A 19,606-nucleotide genomic window follows, 5' to 3' on the forward strand; every position below is an offset into this window, starting at 1 on the left:
GACAGATATCATTCTCTTATTATTTCATTGGCTCAATGAATAGGCGACGGACTTCTCCAACTTTACCTCCTAGTGTTAGAAAGTCGTAGCCCTCTATGGCAGACTCCTGACTCCTGACTTCTGATTGCTACCGCCGACGTGTGATCTTCTTCTCAAGCGCCACTTTAACCTAAATATTTTCAAAGATAAATTTAAAATTTGGACCAAATGGACACCGTCACATATCAGGATTGGCATGGATTTTCACAAAGTGTTTTGGACATTCGTTTAAATGATTTTTGAAATCGAGGAAAGAAAATGAGAAGGCGCTGGACGTTATCAGGCTGTGCAGTCGTAGGTGACCGTTCAAGTTCCTTACAATGCAAGCTCAATGAAAACAACTTTCTTTGTGATAACTTTGATTAGATTTGATTTATTCAGCACTTTTAAAAATTATACAATACAAACAAGAAAATAGACAAACTAGTTGTGAAAATAGAAAACGTGCCTCTAGTCAGTTTTTTAACTTTACAAGGCGTTCGGAAAAAACAGGAAATCATACGTAAGAGAAATTGTACATTCTGTAGTTGTAAGTCTACAAGATGGTCTTAAGATGATTCGTCTCTCAAAATTGTGAAATGCAGAGATCTCAGTGAAAGTCGACCTTGTTCTCACTGCAGGGTCAAGTCTATTTCTGAAGTTTTGTACTCGCTATATCGGGAAGTTACGGTAAGAACTTGGGGATTTATTTTTCCAAGTTCAAGATTGAGGCCTGAACTAGGCAATCACTTTTTATTGTTATCGAGTAACGGAATAAGGTATACATCTTAATATTACACCAAAGGCACAGACTAGGAACTTAACGTAGCAAATTTGCAACTTCAGCAATAGCTCATTTACGTCATTAACATATCATTGTGGCCTACATGTACGGTCTGTCAAACAAAGGACGCGGGTCACTTAGCTGATAAGCGTGATATTGTTGAAAGCGAGGCCGACGACACAACCTAGTACTCTTTGGTCAGTTACTAGTATCACGCGGGCGGCATCATGGAGACTGTGAACAGGGCTCTCTTCATCGTGACAGGTGTATGCTTATTAACACAAGGTGAGTCGTAGTATTATTAGACAATATATCGGACTCCGTCGAAGCATTCTGAAATTTAAACCTTCTGTTTTGCAAACGACCATGAAAGCGATCTATTATCTGTGGGCCTTGCGGAAGAAAAGCAAGTTCTGTTGCTCAGAGTAAAGCTCTAACACCATTGTGTTACAAGAGTAAAGGTTGACCAATTGACAGATACAGTAGCCACCCCACTGTATGTCAAGTAGAACTGCTATAAATTTACCCGCCCATTTGAATATGTCATTCTATTGCTCCAGATGACATCGTTCATGATGATAATCTAATATTTTCATATTTCAGCAGCGTTGTGCTCAGAGGAGTCTTTACTTGACAAGGACGTCTGCCAGACACCATTGAATGGACCAATTGAACAACTCCTGTGTTATTTGGGCAACGGGGACGTACATGTACCTTCGTCAAGAGTCCTGACTTCTTCGACCATCCCGATGTCGATACAGCGTGTCAGGATAAGAAACTATCTTACAAATGTAAATGCTGGTAGTAATTTTGAGAGGAGGACAGCAAAGTTTTTTTTAACAATCCTTTCCCTCCAAATTGTTACCGTCTCCTTACTCCCCATCTTGAAACATCTCGGCCCTCTCCTCAGCTGCATGGCTACATGGTTTTGCCTTCCAGTCTAACCCTTTGCTTCTGCCATATTCCCATTCGTAGATTCATATATCTTACTTTTACTCTTTTCTTGTGACATTAAACGATTTACCAATCATAGACGTCTTACCTTACTTTATGTCAGAAGGTTACAAAATACCAAGAGAGAACAGTGTATTTGTACAAACGAGCTGGACTTTTTTAATACGTTCCGCCAATACAAAGAACTAAATTTTCCCTGGCCGCTCAGAGCCCTGTAGAAAATTACTTCCCCTCTCACACCTTTTTTGTAGCGAAAATTATTATAACTGTTATAACAGTGAATGTCCTCCTTTCAAATTAGCCCCCAATTTTACCTTGTTTTCGTAAGTGGGTATTCTAATTTCAACCTGCAAAGAGTTTGTAAATTTTACAACGCCTTCCCTTAACAGGCATTTGGCTTTACGAGGACAAGTAACAGACAGACGAACTGTAGTAATAAAATGAATATGTTGTTGTTATTTTAATATCCTATCGGGTATTTTAATTTCACACAAGTTTATCGTACATGCAAATGAAAGACTTCCATCTGTTGTTTTTCCATACAGAGGTATCAGTATGACTTAGGTAATAGGCTGCAGCTGACCTTGGCAAATATGAGATTCATGAATCGCCGACGTGCCTATCTTGCTGAGACTTTGCTCTTCTTGCATATCCTGGAAGATGAGATGACGAAGGCCATTTCAGAGATGGAAAATGATGACAAAATCTATACGTTCCAGCACCAGATAGAATGTAACTGTCCATTCTTTTACATGTAAGTTACTAGACGTAATACCCAATGGGTTATTTACGAAATATTGCCACGTATAGATTAGAGCTTTATTCATGTGCATGTTATACGGATTACGGATTAAACGTAACATGTTTTACACGTCAAGTACTTACTTTACGTCAAAACTCGAATATTTATCCGGTAATATTACCTATTATATTACATTATTGCTTTATCAATACCAGTGACAAGAAATATGTAATATAATAAAGAGACAGAAGGTACATTATTGCTTAATTTAATGTGTTCTCAGATATGATCCAGTTTTACGATGTGACCAGAGAGACCATTTCGTTTCTTTTTACTGATATGCCTTCAAAGAGAGCTATTACTCGGTTTTAAGTGACATTGTATATCATTACACATGGCGAGTTATTAGTAGTATCGTGTGCCTGGTAATATCTACCAGCATCTGGGTAGAGGCTCCCAATTAGGTCCTTCAACATATATAGCGAAAGTTTACAGGAAAGTGTTGAATTCTAAGTTGATGCAAGGTGTTGATATGCCTAACAGGTTTTGACTCACAGGAAGCAAAAACTCGTGAAAAATAATTGCAGCTTGCTATATCACTATGTTTCCGAACACAATCCCGCTGTTATATGTTGATAATCATTTTATTACAAAGTTATGCAGGTATATCTAACCAATTTTGAAGTAACTCAGTTATGTACCTCATGATCGCTGTTGCCGTATGTCGGAGTTATTATGACAGTTGGCATATGTTTATGCATGTTTCTGCACAACTCTCTCTCTCTCTCTCTCTCTCTCTCTCTCTCTCTCTCTCTCTCTCTCTCTCTCTCTCTCATGCACTAATTTTTCGGCATGCCTAATTTTCTTATGTCTCAATACAGTGACGATGATGGAAGCACTAAAGGATTCTACCTAGATATTCTACAGGAAAGTAAGTTCAATTTATATGTTTGACATCACGAATGCATTAGGTAGTTTCAATGCAACAGATATCTAAACGTTGAGTAATACAATTATAGGTCAACCTCATCAGGAAACCGACGTTGAAATAAACAACCGTGTGGCCCATTGTATGTCTTGCTGTACCTGTCTATGTATGTATGTATGTATGTATGTATGTATGTATGTATGTATGTATGTATGTATGTATGTATGTATGTATGTATGTATGTATGTATGTATGTATGTATGTATGTATGTATGTATGTATGTATGTATGTATGTATGTATGTATGTATGTATGTATGTATGTATGTATGTATGTATGTATGTATGTATGTATGTATGTATGTATGTATGTATGAAGGTATGTAGGTAGGTAGGTAATAGATAGGTAGGTAAACAGGTTGGCATTGAGACATGCCTGGCAGACATCACACACAGACAAGGCAATCGTAGTCACTGTGTTTACGGATGTCGCCAGAGGAGGAAGTATACCTGTTTGGTACAAATCTTGAAATAGTAGAATTATATACATTGTAAATGCCATAGAAGTAATTTAACACGTTAAGTTCGTAAGGTTGGAGTTATGGGTGTCGCTCTTGCCCAGTAAGAGTCAGACTCTTCCTCATACTTGGGAAAAGCGACGCTCTGCAAACTGCGTAATTGCTTTGAAATATATGTAGACTCGTCAGAAGAATTCTAGGAGGAGAGAAATGCTTGATGAGTAAGTTATTTTGAAACCTTCTGAGTCGGAATTTAACTGAACCGTGTGCAACGATATTTTCAATCTCGTCACGAATCTGTCCGTTTCCATTCCTGAAAGTATGTAGAGAGGCTGGGAAGACTTGCATGCTTCAATACCTTCCGTTTACTCATTGCCTGACTGAAGGAGAGAATGGCAACCTAGCTGGCGGGAAAGGTAGGAAATTCCATGAATATGTTTGACAAGTTGACACTTTTACATGTTATGGCATCGGGATATATGGTGCTCTCCGTTTGTGTTGTGACTCTTGACTCACTATACACAGGTGTATACAACACTCACCGTCTCGTCTACGTAGTTCAGTACCCTTTGTTTCATTCAGGGTTACTGTAAATGAACGTTTCCTATGCCACATTAAAGGAAATCTCGAAAATGTACTAGTTACATTTGGTCGGTATCAATACTCGTGTAAATACAAGTAAAGAGGGTTTAATGTGCAAATACATTGTAGAATACCATTTACAGGTGAGATGTAACTATCTTCAATGATTGCTAACTAGTTTGCAAAATGCGTTCAATGTGACATTCGATAAATACAAAAAATCAGTGACCAGTGATACATCATATCATCAGTTTGTTGATGGCGCGAATAGAGTGGTGTGATTGGTCGAAACATGAAAATAACCATGCTATATTCGCGATACAGCACGGTTGTAACACAATCGAGCTCTTATTTAGATAACATTTCCCTTTTTAAAGGTTTTGGGCCAGAATTTCAATATACTGTTATGATATGATATCAAAAACCACTTAAACGACGGATGTACCACTCAATTTTGACCAGTTCACTCCATAAGCTTATATGCACTCGCTACCTATCGTGCATCTATGTCGTTAACTAGTCAAAATATCGTAGTTTACCGTCACCGAGTGTGGTTTATCGCTGAGTTGTTTAGAAAACTACCGTTATCAATAATTTGATATTCTCAGAAATGACGTAACTTAGGTTGGTGATATGTGAGCGACACCGGGTGTAGGGGAATGGATAATAAACAGCCTTATCGATGTGAACGTTATATCCAAAATATGTTGTCGGTTGAAGTTTAGGTATAAAAAAGCAAAAGATGTTCCTCCATGTCGTAAAAAAAGTTTTAATCGCTCATATATTTTCATATGGCATGTAATCAGGTATTGCGACGAACCTTAAACACTGACATGCTGACTTTGACAATGAAATAATACTCTGGCTCACAGCTCGTCCCCTCTTGACTATAGTTTTTGTCGCCTCTTGAAGGTTTACTCGGAAGAACTATTGACGCATGCTTCGTAGCGATGAATAAAGAAATAGCTAATATATTTTGGACGAGCCACTCGTTCTGGAAATACAGTGGAACTTCCCAATTTATAGTTAAGGAAGGAAATCCCGAAAACTTTAACTCAAGAAACATAACAGGCAAGAAAGTAGGTATGTTGTCATTCTTGATTGCCTTCTTTTCATTCGAGAGATGCAATCCGATATTCTCAGTGTCGAAGGGATCATAGCTAACTTGAAATGCCTGTAGGTAGATGCTAACTGCTCTTATCAGACAGAATGAAATGCCCCTAACGTCTGATGTAAAGAATAATGGCCACGTCATCGGTTCAACACGTTTACTTATTACGATAGCGAAAGAAAATGACCTGTAATGTGCCAGTACAGACCCAATGACTCTCCTATCACAGAAAACGTTCTTTTATCAATTCACGTGACCCGGTTACCCATCAAACGCCAGGTTGAATCTCAAATTATGGTCAATGTTGTCTTCTAAAACCCGATCAATGCATTCAGTTCCCAATTTATAGTTAAGGAAGGAAATCCCGGAAACGTTAACTCAAGAAATATAACAGATAAGAAAGTAGGTATTTTGTCATTCTTGATGACCTTCTTTTCATTCGAGAGATGTAATCCAATGTTCTCAGCGTCGAAGGGGTCACAGCTAACTTGAAATGTATGTAGGGTGATGCTTACTGCTCTTATCAGAGAGAATGAAATGCCCCTATCGTTTGATGTAAGAATAGTGGTCGAGTCATTGGTTCAGCACGTTTACTTAAATAATGGTGGCGAAAGAAAATGACCTATAATGTGCAAGTACTGACCACATGACTCTCCTATCACAGGAAACGTTCTCTTATCAGTTCACTTGACGCGGTTACCCATCAAACGTCAGATTGCATTCTAAATTACGGGCAATGTAATCTTCCAAAATGCTTTCATTTTGCAGTTTTTCTGGAAGGCTGGCACAGCAATAATCGATGTTTGAGGGATAACAAAGTAGTTGGTGCCGACACTCTGCAGTATGAACGAATTGTCGTACCATATTCATATCTGCCTTATTACCTTGAAAACAACGAGGTACGTAGTTATGGACACCTGTAGATAGCATCTAGATGAGAACGGAATGTACTTTGCTATTTATCTTTAGAGATAAAGATACACCTCTACCTCAGGTGATTTTTATTGTATGCCAACTTCATAACCAGATATGAACTGAAAATTCTCAAGCGTTTCATTATATTGCAGTTGTGTGTTAATGTAAGCTTTTGCCACATGTTTGCAACTTCATTGAAAGAGTTATTATCAACCTCATGAACAATATTTACAACAGATTCTAAAGGTCATTAATTGTACAAATATGTAACCAGCTCTGCTGTCATTTTATCACCACTTTATACAGCACGTTTAATTTCATTTGGTCAAGTCCTTCAAGCTATGTATACCAAACTGTGAAAGCCCATCAGATATGCAAATTATAAAGTAGCTGACATGAAAATGCGAAGTGACTTTCAATGTTATTTTAACTTAGCACCATCAATGTATGTGGAATAATATAATCGCAATCATACCAATCCATAATCCAATAACACTAGGTCAAAATTGTAAGACAATAGTTGTAAACATAGACACAAAACAGCACAGAACAGACAGTAAATAGACGGTACACAAACAAAGTCAAATTCATGAAAGAAAGATATATGGACCTCTGGCCAAAAGACCAAGAAGTGATGTCAGGTGTTTCGAAAATAGTAAGCGCATCCTGCCCCACATGTGGCACCCGCCATATATCAATCTATAAGTCAGATAGGTAGTGGTCGCTAACTAAGGCCCAATGTCACCGATGCCATCAGTGATCATTTGTCGAAGAGAGATATTGTATTTATCTACCAGCTTGCGATACTGCCAAAAAAGCGTTTGAATGTAGAGACAAGTCTTGCTCTGGTGTAACCTTGTTTTAATAGTTTGTAAGAGAGTGGCCATGTCTCTCTACAAAATCACCATATGAACTGCATGCTCTAGCATATCGAATAAGCTGGGAAATGTATACCCCATAAGCTGGTGAGAGTGGAATATTACTTATGAGGTGTGGAAAATTGATGATACTAAAGTTGAAATCATCTCTCTTGTCATATAGCCTAGTAGAAAGGTGACCATTAGAGTCAAATTCAAGTAAAATGTCCAGATATGAAGCAGAAAGGCGGTTTCTGTAGTTTCTTTAATCTCCAATTCTGGAGGTATAAATCAAAGCGAGATATTTACTGAATTCAGAGTTATTCATAGAAATAACATCGTCTATGTATCTATATGTTAGATTGAAAGTTCGAGCTACAGAGACCTTTTTCTGTTTAATTAAGTTCTGGATAAATTCTGCCTCATATGAGAACAGAAACAAGTCTACAAGCAAGGGAGCACAGTTAGTGCCCATAGGAATTCCTATACACTGTTGGAAAATGTGTCCTCCAAATTCTACAAATATGTTGTCGATGAGGAAATCAAGCATACATATATAATGTCTTTCTCGGTATAAAACACTTTAGCGTTAGTAGTATTTTTAACAAAATATGTAGAATTATAACCTAATACTACATATTTGTAACGGCGTGAACCGTTTTTGTAGAAAAATGCTTGGTTGATGATGTTTTTTCAAGCGTTCTTTCAATTTATTATGTGGTATTGTGGTATACAATGTGGAAAAATCGAAAGTTTTAATAGATGTTATTTTTGAAACAGATCTTGATTTCAAATTTTCCAAGAGTTCCTTCGAATTTTTTAATATCCACATTTGATTTATACCACTCCGAGAAAAGACAACATCACAGTATGCTTGAAGTCCCCGTTTAACAGTACAAAGAACAGAAGTCAGTATCTTCGATAACTCTGTTGTTGAACATTTTGAAGATCCTGCGATAAACCTAGCTTTGTAAGGTGTTTTGTGGAGCTTTGGTATCCAGTATAAGCTGGGCAACTTATAATTGTCATCCTTTATTGTAACATTAAAATTATCCATGAATGACTTATGGTTTGCCAAAATGTCAGATTTGCTGAACATTGATTGTCTGTAAGTGGAGTCGGTGGAGTTCTTAGTTACACCAATTTCGCCAACTTTGATCGAGAAAATCCAGGAATATATCCCTAATTAGGAAAGTTCATGAAATATACAAATTAGGAATCGGAAGAAGTTAAAATGCTTTATGACTTTCAATAATGTTATATCAACTTACCTACGTACGTACCTACCGACGTACCTACGTACCTACGTACCTACCTAAGTACACTAAAATAAAGTGAATCATACACACTTGAAGAAAATGTCTACTGAAATCTACCTTAACAGGTCGATGCAGTTTTTGCCCTAACGCTACCAGTTGGAGAAGGTAGCGATCAGCGCTTTGAATTATTAACGGGCACACCAGTAGGTTTTGAGCCGCTGGATGACGTCATGCACTGTGCAGAGGGAGTCGGTGCTGTAGCAAGAAAAGACAGCTCCCTGATAAAATGGTTCAACGAAGCACTCATGAAGCTTAAGAAGAGTGGCAAATATGCTGCATTGTGTGAAGATGCAAAAAAGAAACATGGTACAAGATTGAACATTTTATACATACTAGACAGATACCCGTGCTTTGCACGGGTCAAATATTGAATCGAATCATCATTAGACAACATGGGGATATCTTATCTATAGAAACAATGCCATATGGCAGGAATGACTATGTAATTTTTTTAATCATTACTTTATTTCATAGAAAACAATACTTACTTATAAACAACATTCTCAGTAAAGCAATCCTCACCCTCAAAACTATCAGACATGACTCGTATATTAGAAAATGACAAACTCTCGAAAGTGATAAAGTCCATGTTTGTCCCCGAGACTTATTAATTGTAATAGCAAAGGCTGGACGAATCGGAAATTGTTGCCTCCTTAAATCAAATGGCAAGCCAGAATCTGAAGGCGTAATTGTAATTCTAGGTAAAAATACTGACTGTCCTGCATGTTTTCCTGTGGTAATAATGGCTTCAATAATGCGCTTACCAAGATTAGCAATTTTTAGCCTTGTTCCATTTAGAAGGCCTTGTGAAGGACTCAAATTTCTTATAAGCATAATGGGACAGTTAATCATTATTTGATAGAAAATAATACTTGCTTATAAACAACATTCTCAGTAAAGCAATCCTCACCCTCAAAACTATCAGACATGACTCGTATATTAGAAAATGACAAACTCTCGAAAGTGATAAAGTCCAATGTTTGTCCCCGAGACTTATTTATTGTAATAGCAAAGGCTGGACGAATCGGAAATTGTTGCCTCCTTAAATCAAATGGCAAGCCAGAATCTGAAGGCGTAATTGTAATTCTAGGTAAAAATACTGACTGTCCTGCATGTTTTCCTGTGGTAATAATGGCTTCAATAATGCGCTTACCAAGATTAGCAATTTTTAGCCTTGTTCCATTTAGAAGGCCTTGTGAAGGACTCAAATTTCTTATAAGCATAATGGGACAGTAATCATTATTTGATAGAAAATAATACTTGCTTATAAACAACATTCTCAGTAAAGCAATCCTCACCCTCAAAACTATCAGACATGACTCGTATATTAAAAATGAACGAACTCTCGAAAGTGCAACATATAGTTGTCCATGAGTGAATACCGGTTCTCTTATGTCAAGTCCAATAAAGTCCAATGTTTGTCCCTGAGACTTATTAATTGTAATAGCAAAGGCTGGACGAATCGGAAATTGTCGCCTCCTTAAATCAAATGGCAAGCCAGAATCTGAAGGCGTAATTGTAATTCTAGGTAAAAATACTGACTGTCCTGCATGTTTTCCTGTGGTAATAATGGCTTCAATAATGCGCTTACCAAGATTAGCAATTTTTAGCCTTGTTCCATTTAGAAGGCCTTTTGAAGGACTCAAATTTCTTATAAGCATAATGGGACAGTTTTTTTTCAAACAACTTATGAGGGGGGGGGGAGTCCAGATGGTGTAAGTGAATTAAGAAATTCTACTGGGTAAAGTCTGGCATGATTGGTATCAGATACTGAGTCTGCACTATAATAAGTTTTACAGATAGTTGAAGGAAATATATCCATGACTTTGGAATTTATACTGTCCACAGTTGCATTAGTTGGTGCTAAAATAGCTCGGTTAATGGCACTATGACCCAAATCTGTTGAATCTCTCAAGTATGGAAAGACGTTATGTATCAAAGTGCAAACCGTATCATTTACATCTTGTTTTTTCTCTATGCAAATATTTTTGGGTAACTTAATTTTTGGTTTGTCATCATGAAGATATTCAGTCTCAGTACCATCTCCAACACGAAGAAGAAACTCTTCAAAATCTCGTTCAGAATCATGTGATTGACTACGAATACGCATATTGATTTGCAAATTAAAGATGCGGAAATGGGTCCACAGAAATGACTTTTGGATACAACTATCAACAATGTCTGCTTGGGATCCATTGCGAACGACAGGCAGAACCTGCCTAAAGTCCCCCCCCCCCCCCCCATCAGAACTACTTTTCCACCAAATGGCATATCTGAATGCATGATGTCACAAAATGTTTGTGGACACACTCCATCACATATTGTGGATCATCGGTGCTTCATCCCAGATGACAATAGATGTATTAGAAATTAACTTAGCAAGAGTACTTTGTCTTGAAATGTTGCATGTGCTGTTTTGAAGTATTGGTATTGGAATTTTAAATCTAGAGTGAGCTGTTCTTCCACCGTCAAGCAGTTCAGCTGCTATACTGATGATGCTACAGCTAATGCAATGCGCTGTTTTGAGCGAACACGGGCTAATATAGTGTTACACAAAAATGTTTTCCCTGTTCCACCAGGTCCATCAAGAAAGAACAGAAATGATGCATCAGGGGATTCGATGGCTTGTAAGACAGCATTGTAAACATTAAGTTGATCTTGATTAAGCATCTTTTCATTTTTGTCTGCTTTTAATGATTGTTCTTCAACAGAATAGCAAGTTTCATCTTCGATAAGACAGCTAGTAGCTTTCAGTTGCTGTTGTGCTTCAGGCATCCCTGGAAAGTCTTTCAATGATTTCCATGCTTGTTGAGTAAATCTTCAATATGACGAAGTGTACAATTTATGATGTCATCTGTAGTCAAGTTACTCCTACTATTTCTCATTGTGAACTGTATATCCTCAGACATCTCCCTTGTGAATTTATTCCAAATATTAAGAGGTTCTGCAGGTTCATAAAAAAGTAAAATTGTTACAAATAACTGACGAATTTGATTTGGACTTGCATAAACAGAAGCTTCTCTGAGGCATTCAATCCATTCTTCATCATCCTGTAATAGCCCTCTCTTCAGTGCTGCTTCTTTAAAGGTTGAACAAATTGTACCATCTGGTAATGTTCGAATGTCTTCAAATGATATGCTTCCTGGTACATGATGCAGTAAAAGTCTAAGATAGAACCTTTCTCCTTCTACAGGGTTAGCTTGATATAGTCTCCCAATAGCAAGTCCTTTCTTTCTTGGTTTCCACTCACATGTAGTTGCATTCAAGGTAAAGTGCTCTGGGAAATTATGATAAGGAATGAGTCTTGCATCGGATATTTCACTGTTGGCTTTGAACCAAGCTGTCAATGTTGTAACTTTAGAATGCTGTTTGGCTTGATATTGGTGTTGTGCACGTATCTATAGAAAATAGTAAATTGGGAAATTGATGTTATTGCAATTCCTTGCTCATTCATATGCATACTTGCAAATAGGTCAACTTTTTTGTTACAAACTTGTGCTATCATCTGATCATAGAATTTTCTACATAATGTAATAGTCCCAGAGCCAGAAGTTTTCAAATTTTAGATTCTTAACTTTTGACCATGTTTTTTGCTTAATTTACTTACATGCATGATAATTTTAACCCATCTACTTGCGACCGAATGCAACAGTCATTCCTACATTTATTAAGTGCAGGTTCAAAAGTAATAGTGATCTTTGACTGCTTCTACATTGTAGGCTAACAGCATATTTATTTTTGGAACTGTGATGTGACTATGAGGACATTCAATTATCAACCCATTCCTCATACATTCACAAACCTGACCCTCAGCTGATTAGTTCTGCCCTCAAGACTACTATAGCAATAGACAGATTGACTTAGAAACATAAGGATTATGTACACCAGATAAATACTGCCAATACTGATTCCTCTGCAATATATCCATGTGGCAAACAGAAGCAAAAATGTAGAAGTTGTAGATATGCAAGACTCACCTGCAAAGACTTTTGATGTTACGGTTGGAGTCTTCAAGCTCTTCAATGGCGACTCTTTTCTGGTCAGTTTCTGATCCAGTGTCTGTGTTGTAACTGCCACACAAAAAGATTTGTTCAGTTAATACAGAGTTATAACTTAATTGTTCTGTTTTCCTTTCCTGTCCCATCATGTTATCATGCCTTCGTTTCATTGATACAGTGGTGTGAAATAAAGCTGCGTCTGTTTATCTCACAAAGGAGGAAAAAATTTTGACAGCACGTTGCATGTTCAGTGGAAAACAAAAGGATCCCTTATGAATGTCTACATTAGTCCTGTTTCAGCATACTTCAATTACCATCATCCACATTATATGTCCGTACACTTTGCTGTGCCAAAGTGGATACTAAGCAGTTACATTGGTAATGTACATGTACGTACCAAATGATGATTGCGAGGTCTGAAGTTCTGCTATGGTTGTGGTAATATTCTTGCGTTTTGGCATGTCTACAGAAAGGAGAATGTGAACAAAGATGATAGGTATTTTGCATTAAAGACAACTCAGTACTCTGTCAACTATAATAATAACACAATTATTGTTTTGAGTTACATTTGTCTTTCTTTATTATAAGGAAAGTTGGGCAATTAAAGTAGAGATAAGAAGTTGATAATTCATATGTTAAGCACTTCAGGAGAGGGTACATGTATATGCACTCGGCTTACATAGTTTACCACTGATATCTCAAGCTCGAGTACGTTGAAAGTTTGTTTCACTTCAGCGCGACATAAAAATGACGTTAAAGTCATGGGTACATCATGGATATAACATGTTCTCTATACGCCCCTATCATAAATATTTCTAATAGGGCTGACATAGATACATGGAAAGTAATAAAAAAAATATCATTCACAAAAACACTGCCTCAAGTCAAAGTAAACGTTACTGTACTCATGGTTTTAGAGGAACCACGCTGTGTAGTGTTTTAATGTCGTCGGCTTTTTAATCCATAGAACTGACACTATATCAAACCCCTCTGTCACTCGTTCTCTCATAGTTCTCGCAGTCGCTGCTGCGCATACCATGACTTACATGACTGGGAATTTGTCGATAAATTTCACGATAAATATTACAAAATTATGTGTGAGGCGTCAAAAACTGTTAAATTTAAAAACGAAACTTTCCTTTTCTTGAAGTTGAGTCTCCGTTCAAAAATGTCATTCAATAGAGAATGCAAAGCAGGTGCGTTCGATGGAATTTGGCAAGGCCGCTTTTGTACAGGTGTGCAAGTTGACGGTTGAAATGAATGACCTCATGTCATGCTGCATGGCTGCAAAAGTAAACTTTAAAATGATTTCAAAAGTCGGCAAATCAAACAAACTCAAAATTGTAGTCACCGCATAGAATGTTGTTGTGAAAAGAAGAATAAGGATAGGCGTTACTTAGTCAAAAACAAAATGCAACACCCGAGTCACTGTGAAGTCTTAGTCAAAAACGAAAAATAAAACCACAGACACAGTGAAGTCACATGCCATGGTGCACGCAGAAATTACACGTTGCAATGGTTGGCTTACCTGATAGTTTTGCTCACAATAAACGAAATCTTCTCCATTAAACTAAACAACATAACTTATCGCCGTAGCAAATCCCCCCCATTCCCCGTCAATGTGTTCCGCGAAAACTGCTCGCTGTATGAACGGCCGTACCGGGACCACTATCTTGACACGTTGCATATTCCTCCGAGGAGTCTGGAAATACTGTCCGGTCAAATGCAGTGCGGCAGGCTTTATAGTTCAGAAATACAGTCTGCGCATGCGTACTATGTCGGTAACTTTCGGATGTTGGCCGAACGATGGCCGATCATCGCCTTTGTTTCGGCCGTGAGTGTACGTTTGTATGTATTGTTTGCGTATTGTTTACACTCACAGCCGCCATTTTCAAAAGCGAGCAGTGTTCGGCGACGGCGAATGTGAAAACTTATCTATGTGTAGCGGTCGATCCACGCAATAAACGATGATGATTTGGGGAGATGTCAGACAAAGCTGGTAGGTGAGCATAACTATGCCATCAGATTGGTGCTCCATTGCCTCAATTCGGGAGAAAAATTGGTACGCAAAACGAAGTCTCCTTATTTAGTATTATAGATAAACAACAGTATAGAAACTGGCATTTCTAAAAATGGGTGGCAGATGTTAAGCAAGCCCTTATATTTATTGATGATCTTGGCAAAGAGAGACAGCAGTTCATTGAACCGTCAAAACGTATTTTTCCTTTCAATCTTAATTGAATGTGGATTTGGAGAACAAATACTTTACGTGAATAACCATAATGAACAGCATTAATACCCTCTTTAAATCCCAACAGTTTACTTTCATCGTTTTGTAGTTGCATATCCGTTCATTCTGCCCTTTTTAATTAATTTTCTTTTCTTTCAGGTAAAATGGGAAGAATTGATTGTGAAGACTCATTTTAAAAATCTAAACTTGTTATAGATATCGTTAAAGTAACTTACCAATTGATCATCCAATAGTTCAAGAATTATCTGTTGAGTGGCTTATAGAAAAGTATCAGCTTACAAACAATATGACCGTTTAAGTAGCTTCGTGAGGAGAAGAGAACATAAGATTTTTTCCGTTAATTTTGAATTTCCAACGGTGTATAGCTAATTCTCATTTTTATATAACATCATTGGAAATGACACCTTGTTGGTAATCATACATTAATTTATAATAAAAGACAACGTGAAAAAAACAAGGTCAAAGAATCCGATAGAGTAGTTAGCAGTGAATAAAACTATGAGATAACATCTTTCATGTTAACTCCTACGTGTATGTTTGATACATAGGGATAGTTTGGGACATAACATAATGGACTGTTTCGAAGCATAGATGGGATATCAAATTACAGCAAATGTTAACATTTTATTTTCGTTGGTACTTCATCTGTATGTTTTCTCTTGCTCTGCAGTGTGTACCACATTTCCATTACTGCACTTTATTTCTGTGAGGCTTCCATGAACCATGTAGTCTCTTAAAATCTTGCTACCAACTTGTACCTTCTCCGTTGCTCAGTTCTCTATACTTTGTTCGACATTGTTTAACCCAGCTTTGCCTGCTCCATAAATTTAATCTCTCTATGATATTCTGTACCACCTTTTCTTTGTTTGCCTTCTCTACCCCGGGCTTCATCTGGCTTGTTACTTTGCATTGAGTACACGCAATCAATATTGCTCCTTCTTCTATGCATTCATCTCATGTCAAAGAATTATATTTCTTCCGCCACTCAGTGATAGAGGCATTAACGACGCATCAGCGGAAACACATTCTCTGGCGTTTCGGAACAAAACTTGGATAAACTCTCAAACTGTGCTACATATGTAGATTTTTAGCCATTACAGCGAGTGTATCTTACATTAGTGATGTATTTTGAAATAAATATGTCAGATCGTCCATGTGCTTACTCAAAAGTTTGTATTTTCGTGGGTCGCCTGCTCTTAACGGACCCGTCTGTGACCAAAAATCATCACAATCGTTGACCTTAAACAACCGAAAGAGGAAAGATGATGGACAGATATCATTCTCTTATTATTTCATTGGCTCAATTAATGGGCGACGGACTTCTCCAACTTTACCTCCTAAAGTTAGAAAATCTTAGCCCTCTATGGCAGACTCCTGACTGATTGCTACTACCGACGTGTAATCTTTTTCTCAACCGCCACCTTAACGTTAAATATTTTCAAAGATAAATTTAAAATTTTGACCAAATGGAACCACCACATATCAAGATTGGCATGGATAATTTCTAACTATCAAATATTTCAATGGAGTGTTTGGCAATGTTCATCTATCAGGAAAATAAACTATTCATATATGTATAAGAAGATAAAGTCTGGCGGTAAACGTCAGATTTGAGCATACAAGATCAAACCATCGATCACGACAAAAATATCCTAGTTCAAGCCTAGCGATGGCGATCGCTCGTTGATAAAATGAAACAAAATGTGTGATTTGGTTATGTGTTGCCAGTTTTAGTTGTTTGGTGATCCTTACTACTGAGTGAGTTTTAATGTATTTTTTCGGTTTAAATTTACGATCATCGACCCTCCCTTACACTAGTGGCCAGTTATCAAAGGTCACTTGGTCACTCAGATGATGGATGTGCGACTGTTCAGAAGGAGGCCTACCGAGATGTCACCATTATATTGCCGACATGGTGAGTGTATTCAGGATATACGTAGCCGTTGCAGGGGTTACTAGTACCTTGCATGGCCATGGCAAGTACATGTTCTGTCACAGTGATGAACCTGGTTGTAGATGCAATCTTGAAATTAATATTTTGTAGGAGTCAATGCTTCAATAAATGTTATTGCATAATTTTCCTATAATATCATTTTTGTATAAGTACTTCCAGATACTTGGTGCTTTTATCAGTAGCTTAGAACATGTGGTTTGTGACCTCGAACGTAATCACTGTAAATGTATTCTACTTGGTGACTTAATGTTGATGTTAGCAATGACTTGAATAGTATTGCTTGTAACTTGATAGATACAATGGCTTGTTACAATTTTATTCAGGTAATTAACACCTCAACTCGTTTAACAGCCACCTCCCAAACTATTCTTGATCATCTATACACAAATATGGTTGATACAAATATTAATTGTGGTACAATTACTGCTGATATTTCAGACCACCTTCCAATTTTGCTTTTTTCAATGATGTCAAGACGTATGGTTGTACTCCATCAACTGTTTTTACTAGAGATATGTCAAAGTTTGATGGCCAGGCTTTCAGAAATGACCTCAGAGCAGAAAATTGGGATCAAGTTCTCAATTGTGATGATGTAAATACTGCTTTTGATATTTTTACTCATAAATTCCAAGACATCTGTTCAATTCATGCTCCTTTGAAGAGGAAATATGTCAGTAAAAAAGGAAAAAAAGATGAACCATGGTTGACTCCTGGCATACGAAAGTCTGTGCGGACAAAGCACAAACTCTACAAAAAAGTTGTAGCTAGGAATTTCGACGCACAGCTCTACAACCGGTACAAGAGTTTTAGAAATATTCTTACGAAAATACTGAGGAAAGTAAAAAGTCATTATTATGGGAACCTTCTACTGAGTAATAGGGGTAACACAAAAAGGACTTGGGATGTTATCAACGATTTGACTGGCAGGTGTAAGCAGAAAGAAGCAATTGTGCCAGGTCAAGTGAAAACCAACATAAATGGCCAGGATGTTATCCATACACAGCCTCACGACATTGCTGAAGATTTTAACGATTTCTTCGTCCACGTTGGGTGAAAATTTGGCAAACAAAATTCCAGCAACACTTACTGATTCTTTTCATAAGTTTTTAGGTGACAGAGTATCATATTGTTTTTTTGTATCTCCTGTTACACCAAGTGATGTTGAAAATGTTATCTCACATATTAATGTTCGTAAAGCTGCAGGATGGGACAATATTTCTACAACTTTAATGCACGAGGGCAAGGCTGAAATTTCAGTCCCACTTGCACATTTAATTAATTTGTCTTTTTCAACAGGTCAGTTTCCAGATAACCTAAAAATTGCGAGAGTAATGCCCATTTATAAAAAAGGTAGTATCGAAGAATTAGGTAATTACAGACCAATTTCGATTCTCCCTGTCATCAGTAAAATTTTTGAAAAAATCATGAATAGCTTTTTATTGCGCTTTCTTGAAAAACATCATATTTTATACGAGCACCAGTATGGATTTAGAGAAAAACACAGCTGTAAACTTTCTATTGTCAGTTTGGCACAGTCTTTACTGGACGCAATGGACAAGGGAAACTCAATTCTTGGCTTGTTCATAGATTTTTCAAAGGCGTTTGACACTGTCAATCATGATATTTTACTTGCTAAACTGGAACATTATGGAATCAGGGGCCTGCCTCTGAAGTGGTTCAGTAGTTATTTACATCACAGAAAGCAGTTTGTCAGGATCAAGGATACAGACTCACATCTTTTAAATATCACTTGTGGTGTTCCACAAGGTTCCATTCTAGGACCAATATTGTTTTTGTTGTACATTAATGATATTCCTAAGTCTTCCAGTTATTTCAATTTCAGACTGTATGCAGACGACTCGAATCTGTTTCGTACAATTCAGTCAAACCAAGGAAATGTTTCCCTCCGTCAAGCGAATATAGAGTTTGAAAATGTGACTGAATGGTGTTATGTTAACAAGCTGACGATCAATATTGACAAAACAAATTACATGGTGATCAGCAGTAGACACAATCGCAAAATGGTCCAAGATCATATTAGTGTGAATAACCAGCGAGTGAAAGAAACAGACAGTTCATCTTTTGTAGGGACCTGCCTTGATAGCAGTCTTTTATGGAAGACACACATTCTTAAAATCAGAAAAAAGATATGTCATTATGTTGGAATTTTGTACAGGTTACATGCTATTTTACCATGTTCAATACTTATCATGCTATATAATACTTTAGTCTTACCTCATATCTCATATGGGCTTGAGGTTTGGGGTAGTGCGTACAGGACTTACTTAGTGGATATCTTCTTGGTGCAAAAAAAAATTGTTCGTGCCATGACAGGTAGTAAGTTTGATGCGCACACCGCACCACTGTTCAAGAAATTAGGCATCCTTGATATCTTCAAACAGTACGATTATCAAGTTGGTATTTTTGTACATGACACACTTTGTAACAGGCTACCATCTCATTTCAGTAACTATTTCACTTATGTAAATCACGGCTATCAAACAAGATGTAAAGCTAAAGGAGATCTTCATGTACCGAAATATGATAGTAGCATTGGTCAGTCTTCAATCATGTTTGCTGGGGCGAAACTTTGGAATAATTTACCCAACACTTTACGTGATATTCGAGGGAGAAATAAATTTAAAAAAGAATACAGAAAATTTCTTTTACAGAAAG

General features: G+C 37.2%; 1 protein-coding gene across 2 annotated transcripts; it reads left to right on the plus strand.

The window, feature by feature from the left end:
* Nucleotides 1-615: 615 nt before the first annotated feature.
* LOC139115660 (uncharacterized) lies at nt 616-16,128 on the plus strand. 2 transcript variants are annotated; one of them, XM_070677951.1, is made up of 9 exons: nt 616-1,087; nt 1,409-1,593; nt 2,302-2,510; nt 3,380-3,429; nt 4,264-4,359; nt 5,438-5,608; nt 6,405-6,535; nt 8,793-9,033; nt 15,115-16,128. In XM_070677951.1, exons 1-9 carry the CDS (start codon nt 1,030-1,032, stop codon nt 15,150-15,152), a joined length of 1,179 nt encoding a protein of 392 aa, XP_070534052.1. In that variant the 5' UTR covers nt 616-1,029; the 3' UTR covers nt 15,153-16,128. The 2 variants fall into 2 exon arrangements, with proteins under 2 accessions (XP_070534052.1, XP_070534051.1); XM_070677950.1 differs by having other exon boundaries at nt 621-1,087; nt 1,406-1,593.
* The last annotated feature ends 3,478 nt before the right edge of the window (nt 16,129-19,606 follow it).

Source organism: Ptychodera flava, chromosome 17 (assembly GCF_041260155.1).
Source record: "Ptychodera flava strain L36383 chromosome 17, AS_Pfla_20210202, whole genome shotgun sequence".
NCBI lineage: Eukaryota > Metazoa > Hemichordata > Enteropneusta > Ptychoderidae > Ptychodera > Ptychodera flava.

Bases quoted from the DNA above. Each gene is read 5' to 3' on its own strand.
- LOC139115660 (XM_070677950.1), top strand. From the start codon at position 1,030: ATGGAGACTGTGAACAGGGCTCTCTTCATCGTGACAGGTGTATGCTTA. The intron at 2,511-3,379 runs GTAAGTTACTAG...GTCTCAATACAG, and splicing joins AACTGTCCATTCTTTTACAT to TGACGATGATGGAAGCACTA. The intron at 4,360-5,437 runs GTAGGAAATTCC...CGCCTCTTGAAG, and splicing joins CAACCTAGCTGGCGGGAAAG to GTTTACTCGGAAGAACTATT.